The sequence below is a fragment of the Erpetoichthys calabaricus genome, chromosome 10 (assembly GCF_900747795.2).
Source record: "Erpetoichthys calabaricus chromosome 10, fErpCal1.3, whole genome shotgun sequence".
NCBI lineage: Eukaryota > Metazoa > Chordata > Cladistia > Polypteriformes > Polypteridae > Erpetoichthys > Erpetoichthys calabaricus.
The window spans coordinates 71,031,520-71,048,705 of record NC_041403.2 but is presented as its reverse complement, the minus strand read 5'-3'; the positions used below and the strand labels follow the sequence as shown (position 1 = coordinate 71,048,705).

The following is a 17,186-nucleotide window of genomic DNA, read 5'->3' as shown; positions in this document are numbered from 1 at the left end:
ACATTCAGGCAATGGAAGTCTGGAGCTGACAGAGGATGATATGGCTTATGCAGAATAGCATTTGGGTTACTGTTAGTCAAGTGGCAAGCACTTTACAATCGCAGTATTTAAAACTCATAACTTAGTGCGCCAAGGTTTATGGATACTGAATAGTTAAGGAAAAACAAGAATGTATGGTCATAGTGAGTTACAGAGCACAAAATCAAAGCACTGCAGAATTGTTTAAACATCATCTCGTAGGCTGAATCCAGGTTCATGGATTTATCCTTCAGGTTTTCACAATTGTAGGCTGGATATCGTCATACAAAGATATAAGGTGTGTTTTCATAGCACACACTGTCTTATCCAATGAGTACAGCAATAATTAAACGCGCATAGGATATTTGAATATTTGTGATTAGATCTGTTACTCCAAGGCAGCTTTGCACCCATATGTTAAAACAGAAGAGTTCAAGGTGCTACACGTGAGCAAAAGGAATGTGAATTATACATACAAAATGGGAGACACTGTCCTACAAGAGCCAAACTCTGAAAAGGATTAAGGGTTAACATTGAAGAATTATCATAGTCTAAGCAATGATAATAAAATGTTAGGTTATATCGATGTTTTACAGTGGTGTGTCGCGAGAGCTGCCCAGGTCTGCCATGGAAATAATAGTGTAGCACACCTGGGTCTAAACCTGAGAGGGACAAGCCGGAGGTCTGTCTGAAGAGGACAGGACTACCTGGAGAAACCCTCATAAAAGCAGCTCCACTATCAATATATTGCAGACACAGCACTTAGAACACTTTGGATGTGTCTCCTGGCTGCTAGAGTCCCTCTGCCTGGGTGTGTGGTTGCCAGCAAGCCTCACAGAGCTGGGTGATAGTGGGCATATGAGTTGCCTCTCAGGAAGAGAGGGGTGGGCAAAGGGACCATGAACTGGGGAGATGCCACCAAAGTGCTCAATAAGTGATTTCAGAGCTGCTTTTTTTACTGGCTTCTCTGGTAGTCCCGTCCCTTTGGACAGTTAAGCTTGTGCATGAGATATAATGTGTTTGTGCTTAGTAAAATAGTGGTGTGCCTTGGGATGTTTTTGGTTACAAAAAGTATGCCATCTCAGGAAAAAGGTTGGGAAACACTGTGTTATACTGTAAAAAACCTGTTCATTATAAATTGGGAGATATTATGTTTAATGCACTTGTGAGACCAAACCTGGAGTGTGCAGTTCTGGACACCACCCAACTAAAAAGACACAACAGCCTTTCACGCTGCACAGAGGAGAGCAACCAGGTGCATCCCAGGACTTAAGGAGATGTCCTACTCTAAGAGACACAGAGAATTAAACTGTTTACTCTCAAGCAGTGGAGGCTGCGTGGGGACCTTATCCAGGTGTTCAAAATTCTCAAAGACACAGAGAAAGTTGGTTCTGCCAAATTCTTCTGACTGAAAGGCAAATCAGTGGACATTAAGGGGAAGTACATTTATCACTGAAGCCAGAAAGCACTTCTTTACCCTTGTAATTGCAGCACAAGAGACATCTGAGACCATACTGAGACATCATAGCCTCAAATAAACAAATAAGCTTGATGGACTAAATGGTCTCTTCCCATTTGTCAAAGTTCTAACATGTGAATGGACTTCATCAGCAAGACAATGCTGTGTGACATGAGGCTAGGAAAGTCCTGGAATGGTTTCAGTACCCTTATGGTTAATTTAGCTTAACTCAGTGGCCTCCCCAGTCACGTGATCTTAGCCCAGTCAAGCATATGTGATATTTGATTGGATAAACAATTCAATGCAGACATACCGCAAACATATTAACTCGCTACGTCTTTGTCTTTGGTCAATATTACTGTGCCACACACGTTGTTCAGTCCATTCCCTGGTAAATTGTTGTGAGGACAAATGAGAGGTAAAAATCACAATTAGGTAGATGAGCCTTAATACAATGTAACAGCTTTTTTTGCAGGCATTGTACAATTCCTTCCAGAAAGGAGATATTCCATTGTGAATGTTTTCCCTCTTTTTAATCTAACCTTCTGTTTTTTTTTCTTCTTTGTTTCTTTACAGTACATCTTGCAGAAAAAATCCACATGTTTGCAAATTGCTTGCCAATGGAGGACCTGGCTTGTCTGCAGCCTTATGTTTTTGTGCATGGTTCTCAATCCCTTTGTGGTATACAAAATGATGACGGCATACAGGAACCCTCCTCCACACACCTTATTTAAGGTGGCGGCAATCTGTTTCGGGATACTGGCAGAGATACTGCTAATTAAGTGAGTACTGTCAGGTGTCTCGTAACCAATTAACTCTTTTGCTGCTAAACACCTGGAAGGGACCCCGGGGACCTGCGCTTTGCTTGGAGAGGGAGGCTTCAGAAATTAATTTACGAGTTGCAACTCCACTGTTACTCTGAGCTTGCACGTCTACACTTGTCTAATTGCGGTAACATCATTAAACACATGACCCGCTCTGTGCCTTTGCATTAAACCCAATAGCCAATTCACTCAGGAACACGACCCGTGTCACTTTCCTGCTTGAGGCCACCTATACTTAATTTTGCTGCTCAAGTTAACTGTTAATGGTCAAACTTCAACAGGTTTATTTTGAGAGTTGTTGTTTTTATTGTTATTCCCCAATGCATATCTTTAAAAAGCACATTTGACCAATAATGAAGGAAGTGAAAATTGATAACACAGGATAATATCTGTCATGTGCAGACACAATTTTCACTCTGAGGCAGCAGACAGAGTTTATAAGAAGATCGGTGTCAGCTTTGCAGTGTGGAGTCTAACAATATTGTTGTTTTTTTTTTTAAGGGTAATTTATTGAATAGTAGCTAGCAGTAATTGAATCAATTATCTCTTGCTAGCTCACCCAACAAGTAAGAAAGACTTTTCCTGCTTTGTATCAAAGAGAGAGCTCACCCAGAATACTTGACTATTTATTTATTCACACCCAAGGCAATTCAGTCTATTATAATATCCAAAATAAAAAAAAAAGATAACAACAAGAGAAAGCAAAAATTGACTTCCTAAAAAAGCTCACCCAATAAAGACACTTCTTAAACAGTGCAAGCTGCCGGATCACTGGTCCATTACTTAAGGTTATGCTAAACAGCTTTATATCAATTATCATCTTGCCGGATGTGCAGAGATGATGCTTGTTAATATTTCCTAATTTATAACCTGTCAGCTTTGCCAGTGAGATCTGACAGATGTCTGGATTTGTGATTTTCAGATCCACACTTCCGTAGGACACCTTGCGTTTCATTCCGTTGGGGTAAGGTTCCAATATGTTGCACAAACGCATGTGCTTAGTTTGTTATTTGAAATGATGTCTTTTCTTGATGGAAGGAGGTGTGCATGTATTGGCATAAGCAATCATGGGTAAAATTAAATGCTGTATTGATTTTTTTTTTTGCTACAACAGTAATTTAGTGTCTCCTAGTTACATTTTAACTGATAGTAATGTTGGAATAAATGAATGCAACCTTATACAGACATTTCTTTGTTTTAAATCCAGATCAGATTAATAAAAGTAAAGCACTTCTAAAATAAAGTCCTTCCTATTCTAGGTTCTTTCTACAAATTAATATGAGGAAAGATTCTGCTTGTTACATTGTAGATTTTATCAAAAACTAATCCCTCAAAATGACCACTGTAATTGTCAATATCAGACCAAGATAGAGCATCAAAAGACTGTTATGCATCCCTTGACCTGCGTCTGTCATTTAGTCTTCTTGGAATGGTCTGCTTTGAGACCTGCTGGTTAGAGGCTGGAAGTCTTGAACATCATTCTCACAAAGCCCTGCTAAAGGAAAGCGGCCTTATCGGGTCTGAACATTGCCATCCTTACCAGCTACAAAACTGTGAGGCCTGCTGTACCTCTGGAAAGATGTCCTGTAATATGTTATCAGTAAAATGCCAGCTCCGCCAGTCATAAAACTATATTTGTTTAGCCTGGAAGCTGAGATACAGGGTTTGAAGTTAAAGATGCCAGCTATGCCACCCTATCCAGTCATTCATTAGCAACACATATTACAGGGGAACTGCTGTAAAAGGTAACAATAAAGGATGACAATCCCGCTCCCAGCCCTACAACAGCAGCAAGCGGAGCCTTTGTTTCTAATAAACAGAGCAGCAACCTCTGCTAACGGAAAGCTGTCCCATAGGGTGAAGGCAGAAAATGTCAGCCCTGCCAGCCATGCATCAGCAGCCCATATGGCTGGCAATCTGTGCCACAGGGTTCAAACTGGAAATTGCAGTCTTTGCACCCTTTCCAATCACCCAGTAGTAACCCCTAGTATTGGCAAAACATTCCACAAGCTGGATAGCGGATTATGGGAAAGTCTGGAGGAAAAGTCAGGGAGCTGTAAAATACAATGATCAGTAATGCAATTCCAACTGAGCATTAAGAGACAGAGAGAGAAAACATCCTACAAATTAACAAGAAACCAGCTGGCTTAAGGTGCCAGTTTATCCAGAAAGTCTGCATTTGATTTAAACATCTATTACTATAAATTGGCATACATTTAGAAGCCTCTCCTGTCCCCTTAAGGTTTACTTTTGGTTGCTCAAGGCATACGTGGTCCTGTGGCAGCATATCTAGGAGGCCTGTCTCTAAATGGCTTTTGTTCAACCCTCATTCCCATTGCCACATTATTGTGGTGCTAAGCATGACAGAGCTGAGGAGTGGTCTGTAGTCTCGCATGAAGTGCTGCCTAATGAGCAGCAGGCTCTAATAATGATTAAAAAGTCTGAAAATTTCTAGATTGTATAATATGCAATTACAGGCTTCAGCAGCTAACTTAAGAGCTGTTGCCATTCATTTTGGCACAGTGTTGTTAACTCAATCATGTGGTTTTAATACACTTTAAGTATATACAGTAAGTATGCAGCAAATATATTCTTAAATAAAGTTATAGAGTTGGGATACCTTGTTTATTAACAGTTCTCTCAGTAAAAAATCACTATTAATGTGATCATTTTTCATAGTGGGAATGAATACTCTACCACTACGAAGCATCTCTTTTCACTCTCGACTTCATAGAGCACTGTCCGAAAACTACGTTGACATTTTTCTGTAGTTAGAGTCGTTACTGATACATCATTTCATGGAGGATCACAGTGGTATAAAATCTAAGTAATGCTTTCTTCACTTAGGAAGAAATAAAGAGACCCATTAGACCTTGGCTGCAAAACTTTACATTTGCTGGTTTGGATTAAGACTATGTCACATTGTGTAACTTTTTCAGTGATTTTCAGTCATAGCCTTCCTTTATATAATCTTAGCGAATAGAAGACAGTTGCTGGTGCCCTCTTATGAAGCCAGTCCTGTAATGTGATCACTCCAACTGATCTGTGGCTCACACCGATAAAATCAAACAGGCTTGATTGTGTCTTTAGTCATAGGGATGGAATCTGTGTGCATGACAGCTGACAACATATGAATGCTCATCCAAAAGTACAATTCATAGAATGTGGAATAAAGAACAAGAGCGTTTTGGGGCTGAACTCACTGTACCTGTTAGCCCTTTGCACAGCATAGGCCCGGCCAGGCTGCACATTATTGGCTGTCAGAAAAAGGAACAAGCACAACTGTGCTGGAATGTCACCTTGTGACTGTTAAATGTGACATGCCCAACGAGTTTCAGTCACATAACTTGACATGGTCTGTTAACAAAATCACTAGCTGTAGTCAGCAAATGTGACATACCCCACAATCAGAAGTCACGTGATATCACGCTGGCTTTAGAGATACTCTCAGTTGGACATGGCATCAATGTGTATCATTCAGGACAAATTGTATATAGAGTATAGTTCTCAAACTGTGGGGCGCACCCCCTTAGGTAACAAAAAAGGGGGCGCGAATGTTGTCATATGTGGCGTAATTTCGCTATTCGTAGGAAAATTTTAAACTTGTAATGGTGTATCGGCAGCAAAAAATATAGGAATAAATTTTATTAGGGTTTCAAAAAAAAGTTAGGGGGGGGGCACGATTAAAACTGTTATGAAAACTTGGGTTGCAAATACATAAAGGTTGAGAAATGCTGGTATATGCAATTCCTGCAAATCCCATAATATGATAATTCAGTGTCAACAATTATTGCAATAAGTCAGGACCAAAATTTAAGCCCACCCTTAGACACATAAATAAATGACATATTTATATTGTAACAGTTTGTGTTTTTTCATTCTTTGACTCGAACCTCAGACTTTTTATATGTTTTAGTGTAACTTTTCTTGGCAGATACAGTTGGGATAGGTAGATTGTGTCACTGGTACTTAACCTTACACCTTGTCATATTTGCACTAATAAAAACATAATAAAACTGTTTGAATGTTTAAAAGGTATACTGTGTGTGTGTGTGTGTGTGTGCGTGTGTGTGTGTGCTTGTGTTACCTTAAGATTGCTCTTTTTAAATTCTGTCTGATTAGCAAGACTATAATATAATGCATCTATATATCTCACAGAGCTCTAAGTCAATAAAGCAGACACCACATAAAGCTTGTTTTTGAGGAAATTGTATTTTTGGGAATATTTATTGTTTTATTGCAGCTAGTCTATTACTATCTCAAACTCCTATTTAAATGTCCCCATTGTTATAGTGCGCCTCCAAAACGACAAATACAGAACTCTCATTTCTCATTAATACTCCGCTCCTATCCTATTAACTCATACTCCTTTTCAATCACCCCTCTCTCTGTGTACAGTATCTCTGAACAGAACATTGTTCACTAGTTGTGCTCTTTCAGGTCCAACCAATCATCTCTCCCTCTCTCTCCATTGAAGTCAATTTAACTCCTCCCTTATGTCAATATGAACAACAAGTCTTTATAAAAGTCTAATATACTGTAGCTCCAGGCACACAGCTCATCTACAGAAACAATGTTGTCTGCTTGTCTGCCATTAAAATATATACTGATGGGTTCACTAATTAACCTAACTTGAATGTCTTTGGAATGTGTCCTGAAGAAAATCAAATACAAAAAAAGGAAAAAAATTAAACAAACTATACACCATAATTTGCCATGGATTTGGATTCTTGACCTTTCGTGCAGCACTAATCACTGCATTGTCATGTCACCCATACACATACATTATTCTAGATATGCAGGAACCTATTGCCCAGGACCAGGCTGAGTTGTGCTTCTCCCTCCAGAAGGGTGCTGTAACCCATGTTACAAGTGGAATGAACAGGCCTTCCATAAAACCCCAGGCCAGCAACCTCCAACATAACATGGCTGCCATCCCCTGTGCACACTGTCTAAGAGCTTTTTTGTGCACGGAATGGCCTCTCCAGCCATCTGTGTTCCCTTAGACTAGCCAGACCCCCATAACCCATAAATTACTTAGTGGTCCTCTTTACTGTATAACGGATGAACAACATACAGCCAATGCATATACTTTATTTATTCTTAATGAATAAATGAAATATAATTAAGTGGCATTTCCTTCACAAAAATAAAATTTCTATTGCCCTTTAATGCTTTTCAGCCATACCACATGCACTTCAGAACAGGTCATCTACCTGAAGCTAAGTATGTTTGGGCCTGGCCAGTACTTGGATGGGTGACCAACCAGGAAAAGCTTTGATTGTTGCTAGAAGAGGTGTTGGTGAGGCCAGCAGGGGGCACTTACCCTATGGTCTGAATGTGGATCCCAGTGCAGTGACGGGGACACTGTGCTGGAAAAATGTCATCGTCCAACAGATGAGATATAAAACCGAGGTCCTGACTATCTGTGGTCATAAAAGATCCCTGGGCATCTTTCGTGAAGAGTAGGGTGTATCACAATGTCCTGGCTAAATTGTTCACCATGGCCTAATCATTCTTGCCCCCTTAATGATCTCCTGTCTCTAATTGGCTAGCTCTCTAACCCTTTCACCACCTAATAGTGTGGTGAATGTATTGGTGCAAAATGTCTGCCATTGCATCATCCAGGTGGGTGTGGCATATTAGCAGTGGTTGACGTGGCTCCCCACTCACTACTGTATGTAAAAGCACTGTAAGTAGTGAGAATATATAAAATGAGCTATAAAGAATTTATTATTATAAGCTTAAAAACTCATTGTGAAGCATCTTCTACACAATACGCTGATGGCGCTCAAGGTATCCCAATTTGAGTAATCATAACAAAACACTATTTAGATGGATATTATAGAGCTAAAAGGTTTTTGTGTTATGTTGAATCTCTTCTTTCTCTCTAAACTATCATTTCACCACCAACAAGTACGATTATTAAATTACTTCTAGTTTCTTAGGATTCTGCCACTAACACAAAGGCTGTGTTACCCTCACGCAAATCAAGTTATCTGCATACTTTGCTTTGCTTTTGTAGATCGACTGAGGCTGATTGTCTCACTTATCAATAACTATAGGTACTTTTATTATTCTAGAGTGACACTTTGTTAACATTGCTGCCTCTCAGCTTCAGAGTACTGGGTTTGAATTCCAGCCCAGACAGCAGGTGTTTGACATTTGCACATTTTTCTGTTGCGTGGATTTTAGTCTGTGTACCTCGGCTTTCCTTGCACATCAAAGTGATGTGATTTAGAACATAAGAACGATTTTGAAGAGGACAGGCCGTTCAGCTCAAAAAGCTCATCAATCCTATGCACTAAATTTCTCCAAAGTAACACTGAGTTGAGTTTTGAAGGTCCCGAAAGTCCTACTGTCCACCACACTAGCTGATCACTTTTTGCACGTGTCTGTGGTTCTTTGTGTGAAGACAAACTTTCTAACAGTTATTCGTTAATTTAAACGTGAGCACAAATTGACCTATACGAGTAAGTATGCCTTGTGACGGACAGGTTACCCCTACTGGCTCCCATGTCTCTGTCATGAATAAAGTAGGTTTGATGATTGCTTCCTATTTTTACTCTAGATCTTCTGATGCCTGAAGGTATTATTCCTCCTTTAGTGTACACTGCATGTGAGGCATCATCTATTGCTGTACTGTGAACATGACGATAATTTTATATTTGGGCAAACCCAGTGGAGTATCTGAAACAAGACAAAATGAAGAACACAAAATATAATAGGTTGAATACAGGTTTTGAAATGCAGTAGAAAAGACATGAGATTTGCACCTAAAATGAATTGTTGGGAGCAAAGGAACTTTACAGACTCTTAAACCACAAAGCTAAACAAGAGATAGCAATCTGTACAACAGTGTGGGTTTACAATAGAGCAGGCTTTAGAAGATCTCTCTGGTTGCACAGTTAAGGTTTATCCAGAGTCTAAGATACATAGTATACACAGCCTTTCAGTCACTGAGCTATGGTGTTGTGTTTGAACTTAAAAAGCAATTTAAATTTGAGATATGCACCCACATGGACGCTTCCCCCAGGTGTAGTTTCCTTCAGGTTAATGGATGTCATTTAAGGCTTCCATTCACTACACTTCACTGCTAAAAGCCCTGGTTATTTTATCAAAAAGCATTAGCTCTAATTTACAGAGCTTTCTGACACAAAAAAAAACAGATTAAGGCAAAGCTCCTATTTTGGTCATTGTTGGCTGAGCCGTGGAAATACAGTATAAGCGATTGAAGTTGATGAGTTTAGGCAAAGACTTTCGTTTCAGTCATCTTTTTTTTCCCTCCTATACTGTGCATGTATTGCAGGCTTAACGTGTTTGCACCTTTGTGAACATGAAAGCTGGTCGAGAGATCAGACATACCGGTGTGAAAGCAGTCAAACAATGAAACCACTGTGGGTAAGTGGCATGACTTATAAGTAAAACCTGCTGCTTACCCCAGAAAAGGTCATGGGAATGAGACTTCTGGCCCCAGCACTGCAGCACAGAGTGAGTCCTTTGAGACCCGGCAGGTGAAATGGCATGTGACCTCCAGTGAATTGATAGTGTCATATGAGCACATACCGACAGACACAATTAAATTACAAATGGAATCATCTTGATTACAAGAGGGTGAGTGACCCTCCTCTTGCTTCGCAGCCGCGTTTAGATTTTTGCTGCGTTTGGCGTATTGTGTAAGGTTGGCTACAATGTGTGAAGAATTACTGTACCAAGCAATAATCTTTACTCCTTCATACAGTACATGCAATGGCATAAATTAAGATCAATGAAAAATTAACAAGTCATTTTCAAAAGAATAAAAAATATTTGCCATTGGCATTTTTTCATTTTTTTGGATGGCAGTTTTTGGAGTTCCTAGATTTCTGCCAGAATATTCCTGGCATAGTAATATGGTGCTATGACAAATGAAAGTCAGAAAACCGTAGCCACACCTTTGTCCTCATTAATATAACAGCATCATATATATGCCTCTACAACATAAAAACTTTTGCTGCAACTCACGGAAAGACATTTGCATACTGTCCTGTAGGTTGTCTCTTCTATTGGGAGTCTTATCAGTGGCATCATAGAAGTGTACAGCTGATAAGCAATTTGTATTGAAGGGCATCACTCATCTCCTCTTTGTGTGTGGATGGTCGTCTAACAGGCTAGGCTAGTGTCCTACTACTTGTGGAAGAAAGATTTGCTTTTGGTGATTAGTTACAGTTTTAGTAAGTCAATATCATGTTTACACTTTTGTGTTTATTGAAAAGACTCAATCCTGATCTTACTGACATGAGTAGCATATGTTTCAAAATGTGACCTTAGTCTATGATTCTGTGTGTCTTTAGTCCATTTTATCTTAGAGTTTGGACCAGCATTTAACTCCACAGTTTCAAAAAGGTGTTGTTGAAGGTAACAGACAATATTTTGAAATAAACACCTTTTCGATGCACCAGTTCATCAGAGTTTCACAGCTGTTCTTCTTTTTCCTTTAGAATGTTAATATATATGTATGTATAAATAAAAGAAATGCAGAAATTATTTTTACAAGATAGAAAGGAGTAGGTCAGTAGATGGACATCCTTCATTATACCCTTCTGGCATCTCCCTGAGTTTGAAATAATACAGAGATTCCAAAAGTATAAAGAAATGGGTACAAAAAGAAAATAAAACACAGGCACCCATCGATCCCCACATATACTTGGCTTCATAATGAGGCTTTACTTCAGCCTCACTTTGTGACTGAACACTCAAAATGCATTCTGCCATAAAGCAACATTGAAAATCATTTCAGAGTCACGTAAGGTTTTGTAGTTTTTCAACGACATGTAGAGGGGAGACTCACTAGGTGAGGTTTCCTCACTAAGTTCAGATAGGATACCCTTTGTTTAGGACACCTTTTATTGTCCCCTCCCCATCAGGGGAAGGCAGTGCTATCCTTGAAAAAGGCTGCTTAGTCACACCACCAGGACATGCACAAGGCACATGTCCCAGATATGCTTTTGAACACACCAATGCTGCCATACTTATGGGTTTCATACTAAGAACATATACCATCACCCAATGGTAGTTCTCTTCATCTGTTGCCTATTTCCTTAGGACTTTGATGCAGGAGAAAGGATGAGGAAGATAGATGGAAGGAAGAGCCTTTGCAAAGGTATTGTTGATATTGGTGGTAGCAAGGGTGCGCAGTCCTTAATCACACTGCTGTACTTCCTGTCAGGAATACACATGGCAGGCCAGGTGCAAGTCCATGAGGTATGGCAAGAAGTTGCACCACTTTGGATGTACCCTTTGGTGGGATGGGGTGTGGGTGGTTGAGTCATTCTTAGTCAGGACCTCACTTCTGACCTTGTTGCCATGGGTCGCCCTACCAGGGTACACAACTCCCATTGCCATTGCGCAGGGGATCATTGAATAATAGAAACCACTCAGCCACATTAAGGTGCTGACTCAATGTAGGGAGAGTCACTTAAATTTTTTACATATAAACCTAGTAAATCAAACTCCACCAAAAAGGGGAGGGTTATTTGCCCAATTGAAACCAACGTCAATCTTTTCATTAATGCCTATGAGGAGTCTTTAGTTGAAGGTAAAACAAATCTTAATGATATATATATATATATATATATTCTTTTTCCCTCAAAATCATTCTGGCTCTAGTGACCACAGTAGTGCCCAGGCTAGTTACAAATTAATGCTAGCGGCTTGCCCGGGGTCAAGAAGATTCAAAGAGTATTTTTAGTCTGATGTTGTACAACAGCAAATTGTAAAATCTAGGCAGGTCTTACCCCTCTATAACTCTAAATTTAAGTGAAATGGGTTTCCAAAATTAATAAATAAATTAGAGTTAATGCATTTATGTTGCTTTTTAAAAAATATTTAAAATTCTCTGGTTCATGGTGTGTTTACGTTAGACTGCTGTTCATGGCATAAAGTAAGCATCCTTGAGGAAAAAAGACATGATGATGTGTTTTAGGCAATAAGTGTCTGTTTGATCTAGCGATAATCGCTATAGTCAACACATGCACAGTGAGGAGAAGGGTGTGAAGTGTCAAGACTGGTGTGAACTTGTTTTACTTCAGTCATTTAACATAATGAATGACAAAATAGTAAAGTATCCGAACTTGGTGTTCCTTTCTGATTTAATTGTGACCAATGGTATTCATTTGGGACTCGTTAATCTGATGTGTGACTAGAGTGCACAATTTAGAATTTTATCCTCAAGGCCTTAATCTTTTTCGGACACTGAAATCAAAATATATTAAAAACCTTGCTCCACCATTGCAACTGGTATTTGTTGGTAAATTAGCTTATTGCAATATAAACCCTCTAATTTTGCTGGGTTCGTTAAAAACAACAAGATATGGTTCCTCATTGTTTCATAGCCAGGTGGGTCCACTCTTTTCCGCCATGATGAAAATACACATACAGTATGCATTTGGAGTTGGTAAAATCAATCAGAATGGCATTCGGCTATGCAAGAAGAAGAGAATAGGTAAAAACCCTAGCATAAATGTAGTTTAACAATCAACAAGAATAGTATATAATGCATGTTACTTCACCATTAATCTTTATTTCCTTTAAAAAAATAGAAGTTATTAACATAATTTAACAAACTGCAAAATTGTGTTACACCAGTAAATTTTACAAGGCCGTATTTTTCCGTTCTGAAGTTGAATGAATGCTGTTGAGCATTTTTTAAATTTAAACTATTGAGAGATGTGTATTCAGATAAATATATTGTTATGAGCTTCTTCATTATTGTCTTGTTGGGAAGTATTAATGTAATTATTGTTGGTTTTATCGTTAATTTAGTGGTGTCATTATGCCATTATTTTATTTTATTAACAGCATCACACCGTCATTAGAAGAGATGGCAGCACACAAGCACAGGCTTCTAAACTTTGCTTTAAACAGCACAAAAGATTCATGATTGAGTTTAATTTTAATCTGTACAGAAGTTTGAATTTTGATTAGCATTTCAGTTTTGGTGAATAGTCCTTTTCTTTTGTTGTAATTCATTTCATTGTAACAAAAATATATTTGATACAAGTTCATTTGGACTTTCCATTTGTCTATACATTCATTACATAGAGTTAGGTGTTATGGCAACATACATGTACAGTATATACAAAGACTACACAGAACATACTCTGTATAAAACCAGTAAGATAAAAATAATAAATTAGCATGTGCATAATCTAAGCAAAATTAATACATTAAAATGTCAAAAAAGTTTAGCCAGGGATTATACTGTAAATGGAGTGTTTAAAAAATATGTGAGGTATTTATGAAGCGATGTTCCCACTTCACACATCTGTTTATTTTAAATAGTGTTCAAACTAAATATGATTGGCAACTTAAGCCATAAATGGCAGCAAAATGCTCAAGGCTGGAACTCACCCTGGACAGGACACCAGTCTGTCACAGAGCACACACAAATACAGCCACACGCACCCACCCTGGGAATTTTAAATCTACCAATCAACCTGACTACATCCTCTTTATTTAAACAGGGATAACATTAAATGGAGTGAAAATAAAAAAGAGCTGTCAGCTTAGAATCAGTTCAGGGTCCAAGTGCTATTTAGATCAACTGTAATAAGCTGTGTCACTTCGTAAAAGCCCATGTCATGTTTGTCTGAGATTTGAAATGCAGTATACTTTGTTTTTGAAATGGAATTGCTGAAAACAACATGCAGCTTCCTTCAGTTCATGCAAGTAAGAATTTAACTAAAAACTGCAGACATGACAATACTACTACTACTACTACAGCTATTGCATTTTTATAATTCTCTGTTGTGCCTCTTGATTATCTGCTAGTTTCAAAGGCTGAACATCAAGCATGATGGGAGGTTTCAATGTAAACAGAGTAAAAAAAGTTGTGTTGGAGTTTCAAAGTTACTTGCACTTTTAATGTAAGCTGTCAGTCTTTTGATTTTAGATGTACTTGAATGGCTCAAGGTGGGACTGCATCAATTCAAAGGCCACGATAATTCAGCATCTCCGCTCAGCCTAACTGTGGGAAAGCAAAAATCCCCAGAGTGAAAAAGCAAACTAAAGACAGATGAGATCCCAGCACAGAATTAAACTCTCAATCCTTGACATGAAACAGCATTTCCACACAAAGGACCACACCCCCATGTTTCTCATCCTGAATATAAAGAAATAAATTTTCTACCTCTCTGTTGCTGTTATTTTTGTACTAATTTTATCTGAATGTTTTTCAGTTTTAATATAACTAATTGTAATAATGCCTGGGGTACATTAAATCATTAGTAAATGAAGAGTCTGTTTTTATTAACATCTAACTTGTAAATAATGCATTAAATGCTTGGCCTAAATGCTACACATCCTGTGCTATACTCATAATGAAAAAATATGTTCTTAAACTTCTCACTAAAGTAATTCAAACAAATTCAGCGTGACAGATGATATTTGTGGAAATGGAGGTACAATTATAAATCACCTGCAGCAGTTTTCCATACTAACAATGGAAGTTAAAATTTTATAATATCTACTGTTTTTCATGCTCCCCTCTTTTTTTCCTTTGTGTCACTTTTAGAAACTGCCGATAAGAAGTAGGATGGGCATAGTCAGAGATTTTTGGTTAAAAGGTTATGTTGAGAATCTTTTGTTAATAAGTTTCAGAATGAGCACTTGACATGGATATTAAATTAATATTAATGCTGTTAGGTAGTCTCTTTCTGTTATAATGGCTTTCACTTATGAAATGACACATAGGTTATGTCCTGGAGCACAGGATGATTGAATTGCAAAGCTACTAAGTATTTGTGCTGAAACACATTTCTATGTCTGCTTTACCTAAGTGACAACACCTACCAAGAAGATCTTCTAAAAAACAGATATCAAATAAAGATTGGTTATTACGGAGCACTGTCTCCAGCAAGTCGTTTATGACAGTGACATGTTTCAATACATACTTGTTTAACATCTTCACTCATTACAATGAGTCTACAATGTGCTTCTCTCTAGTGCAAGAAAATCATCCTATAAGGTAATCTGGTCTGAAGTAAATACTTAATCCTGCACACAAGATTACTTCTCTAATTCACTGAGATACATTGGCTAGCATGCAGTTATGAAATGTGTTGGACTCTCATTATGCCAATGAACACTTTGCATCTTCAGGTTTACTTGATCTTCTTTTAGTTGTTATATTATTTTCACAGCAGCCTAAAAAAGAAAGTAAGCAAATAGGAATAGAACATAGAAGTCCAAGGAACAGATTTTAGATCAAAAAGAGCAGGATCACTACAATACCGAATACACGTGTTTTATACTTGCGTCATGTTATCTCCGTATAGTGATCCATTTGTCAACTGTATTATTGATAATTACTATTAACAGTGGGGAATTAATTTTTCATAACAAAACCTGTTTTATTTTAAGAAACTGTCTATTACAAAATATCTGAAGGAATAGCAAGGAGGTATTCTCAACATCTTGCTTTTGAAAATCTATCTATATCAGTTATACAGACCTGGTTATACACTTCCTGTTTCCCACGATAACCACAAAATTATCACTGCATAAAATACTTTTCAAAATAAAAAGCATTCATTTCTGGTACTTGTGAATCCTGTGATCATTCTGTTTTATGGAAAGGTCACTCTTGGTATGACTGCAAAGCTAAAATCTAATATTAAAAAAATAAGACAAGCATCTCATCCATATACTTCTAACAGGTTATCAAGGTTTCCTCAACTACGTGACTCAATACTTTTTTTTCTTAGTTCCCGAAAACACTAATGTGAAGAACTGCTTACATGAAATTTATTAATGTGCTTCTCCCCAATTTACACCAGAGTTCTTGATAATGGTAATTCACCATTTCCTTGAATGATTTTTGCTGGATACATTACTTTATATAGTACTAGCTGTGTAAGCCTGTGCTGTAAAAAACCCGGGGTCCTATAAACTATTGAAATCGTCGGAAAAAAAAATTAAACGTAGAGATGTCAGGTATTTGAAAGGAACTACTCTGGGCATCTCTCTCCTAGGTTTCATTTTGCAGACGTGCTCGCCTCACTTGTGTATTAGCAGCGGGAGGAAAAGTAAAAGGGATACTATTTTGCTGATGTGCTCGTCTCGCTTGCATAAGAGTTTCTCTCTTTTCTCGGTGGTTTTACTTTGACAACAGAGTTGCTTTCTTCTTCCGACTCGTTAACTTGGGGCCGCCTTGCCAGCTCTCTGAGCTTCATGCTGTAGTAGCCTCACACTTCTGGACCGGACAGACAGACACACACACTTCCTCCCGTTGACGTTTAGTTTTCTGTTTCCTCGGAGGTGGACCTCATACTCCGACTCCACCTCTCACTTCCGGGCTGGACAGACACACACACTTCCATGCGTAGACGTTTATATATAAGATAATAAATTCAAAATACGATAAAGCATCAAGAAGTAGGAGTGCTATAAGTATCTGGGTGGTTAAGTTTGCGGATGATACCAAGTAAGGTGGACTGGCAGATAATCTTGAGTTCATTGAATCATTATGGGGGAACTTGGACAGTAAATAAGTAAGTAAGTATTACACATAGGAATATTAGATCTGAATACACAATGGAAGGTCTGAAACTTGAAAGTACACTTTATGAAAAGGAGAGGGGTTTGTGATGGCCACTCCAATACCTTGATATTGTAGTCCTTAAGTCATTTTACCACATCTCTGGAGGTATGCTTGGGCCATTGTTCATTTAGAAGACCCATTCCTTGCTGAGCTTCTGAGATGTTCCTGCATTATATCTACATAAATTTCCTTCCTCATAATGCCATTTATTTTCTGAAGTGCACTAGTCCCTCCTACACCAAAGCACCCCCACAGCATGACGTTCCTACCCCCACAGTTGATAGTTGGGATGGTGTTATTTAGC

At 38.3% G+C, this 17,186-nt stretch overlaps 1 protein-coding gene across 1 annotated transcript in view; it reads left to right on the top strand.

Moving 5' to 3' along the window:
• LOC114659139 (uncharacterized) overlaps positions 1 to 17,186 on the top strand; it is a 510,099-nt gene that overhangs the window by 425,898 nt on the left and 67,015 nt on the right. Inside the window, exon 5 of the mRNA XM_028811406.2 lies at positions 2,054 to 2,259. Within this exon, the coding sequence (XP_028667239.1) occupies positions 2,054 to 2,259 (206 nt within the window). The remainder of the gene's footprint in view (positions 1 to 2,053; positions 2,260 to 17,186) is intronic.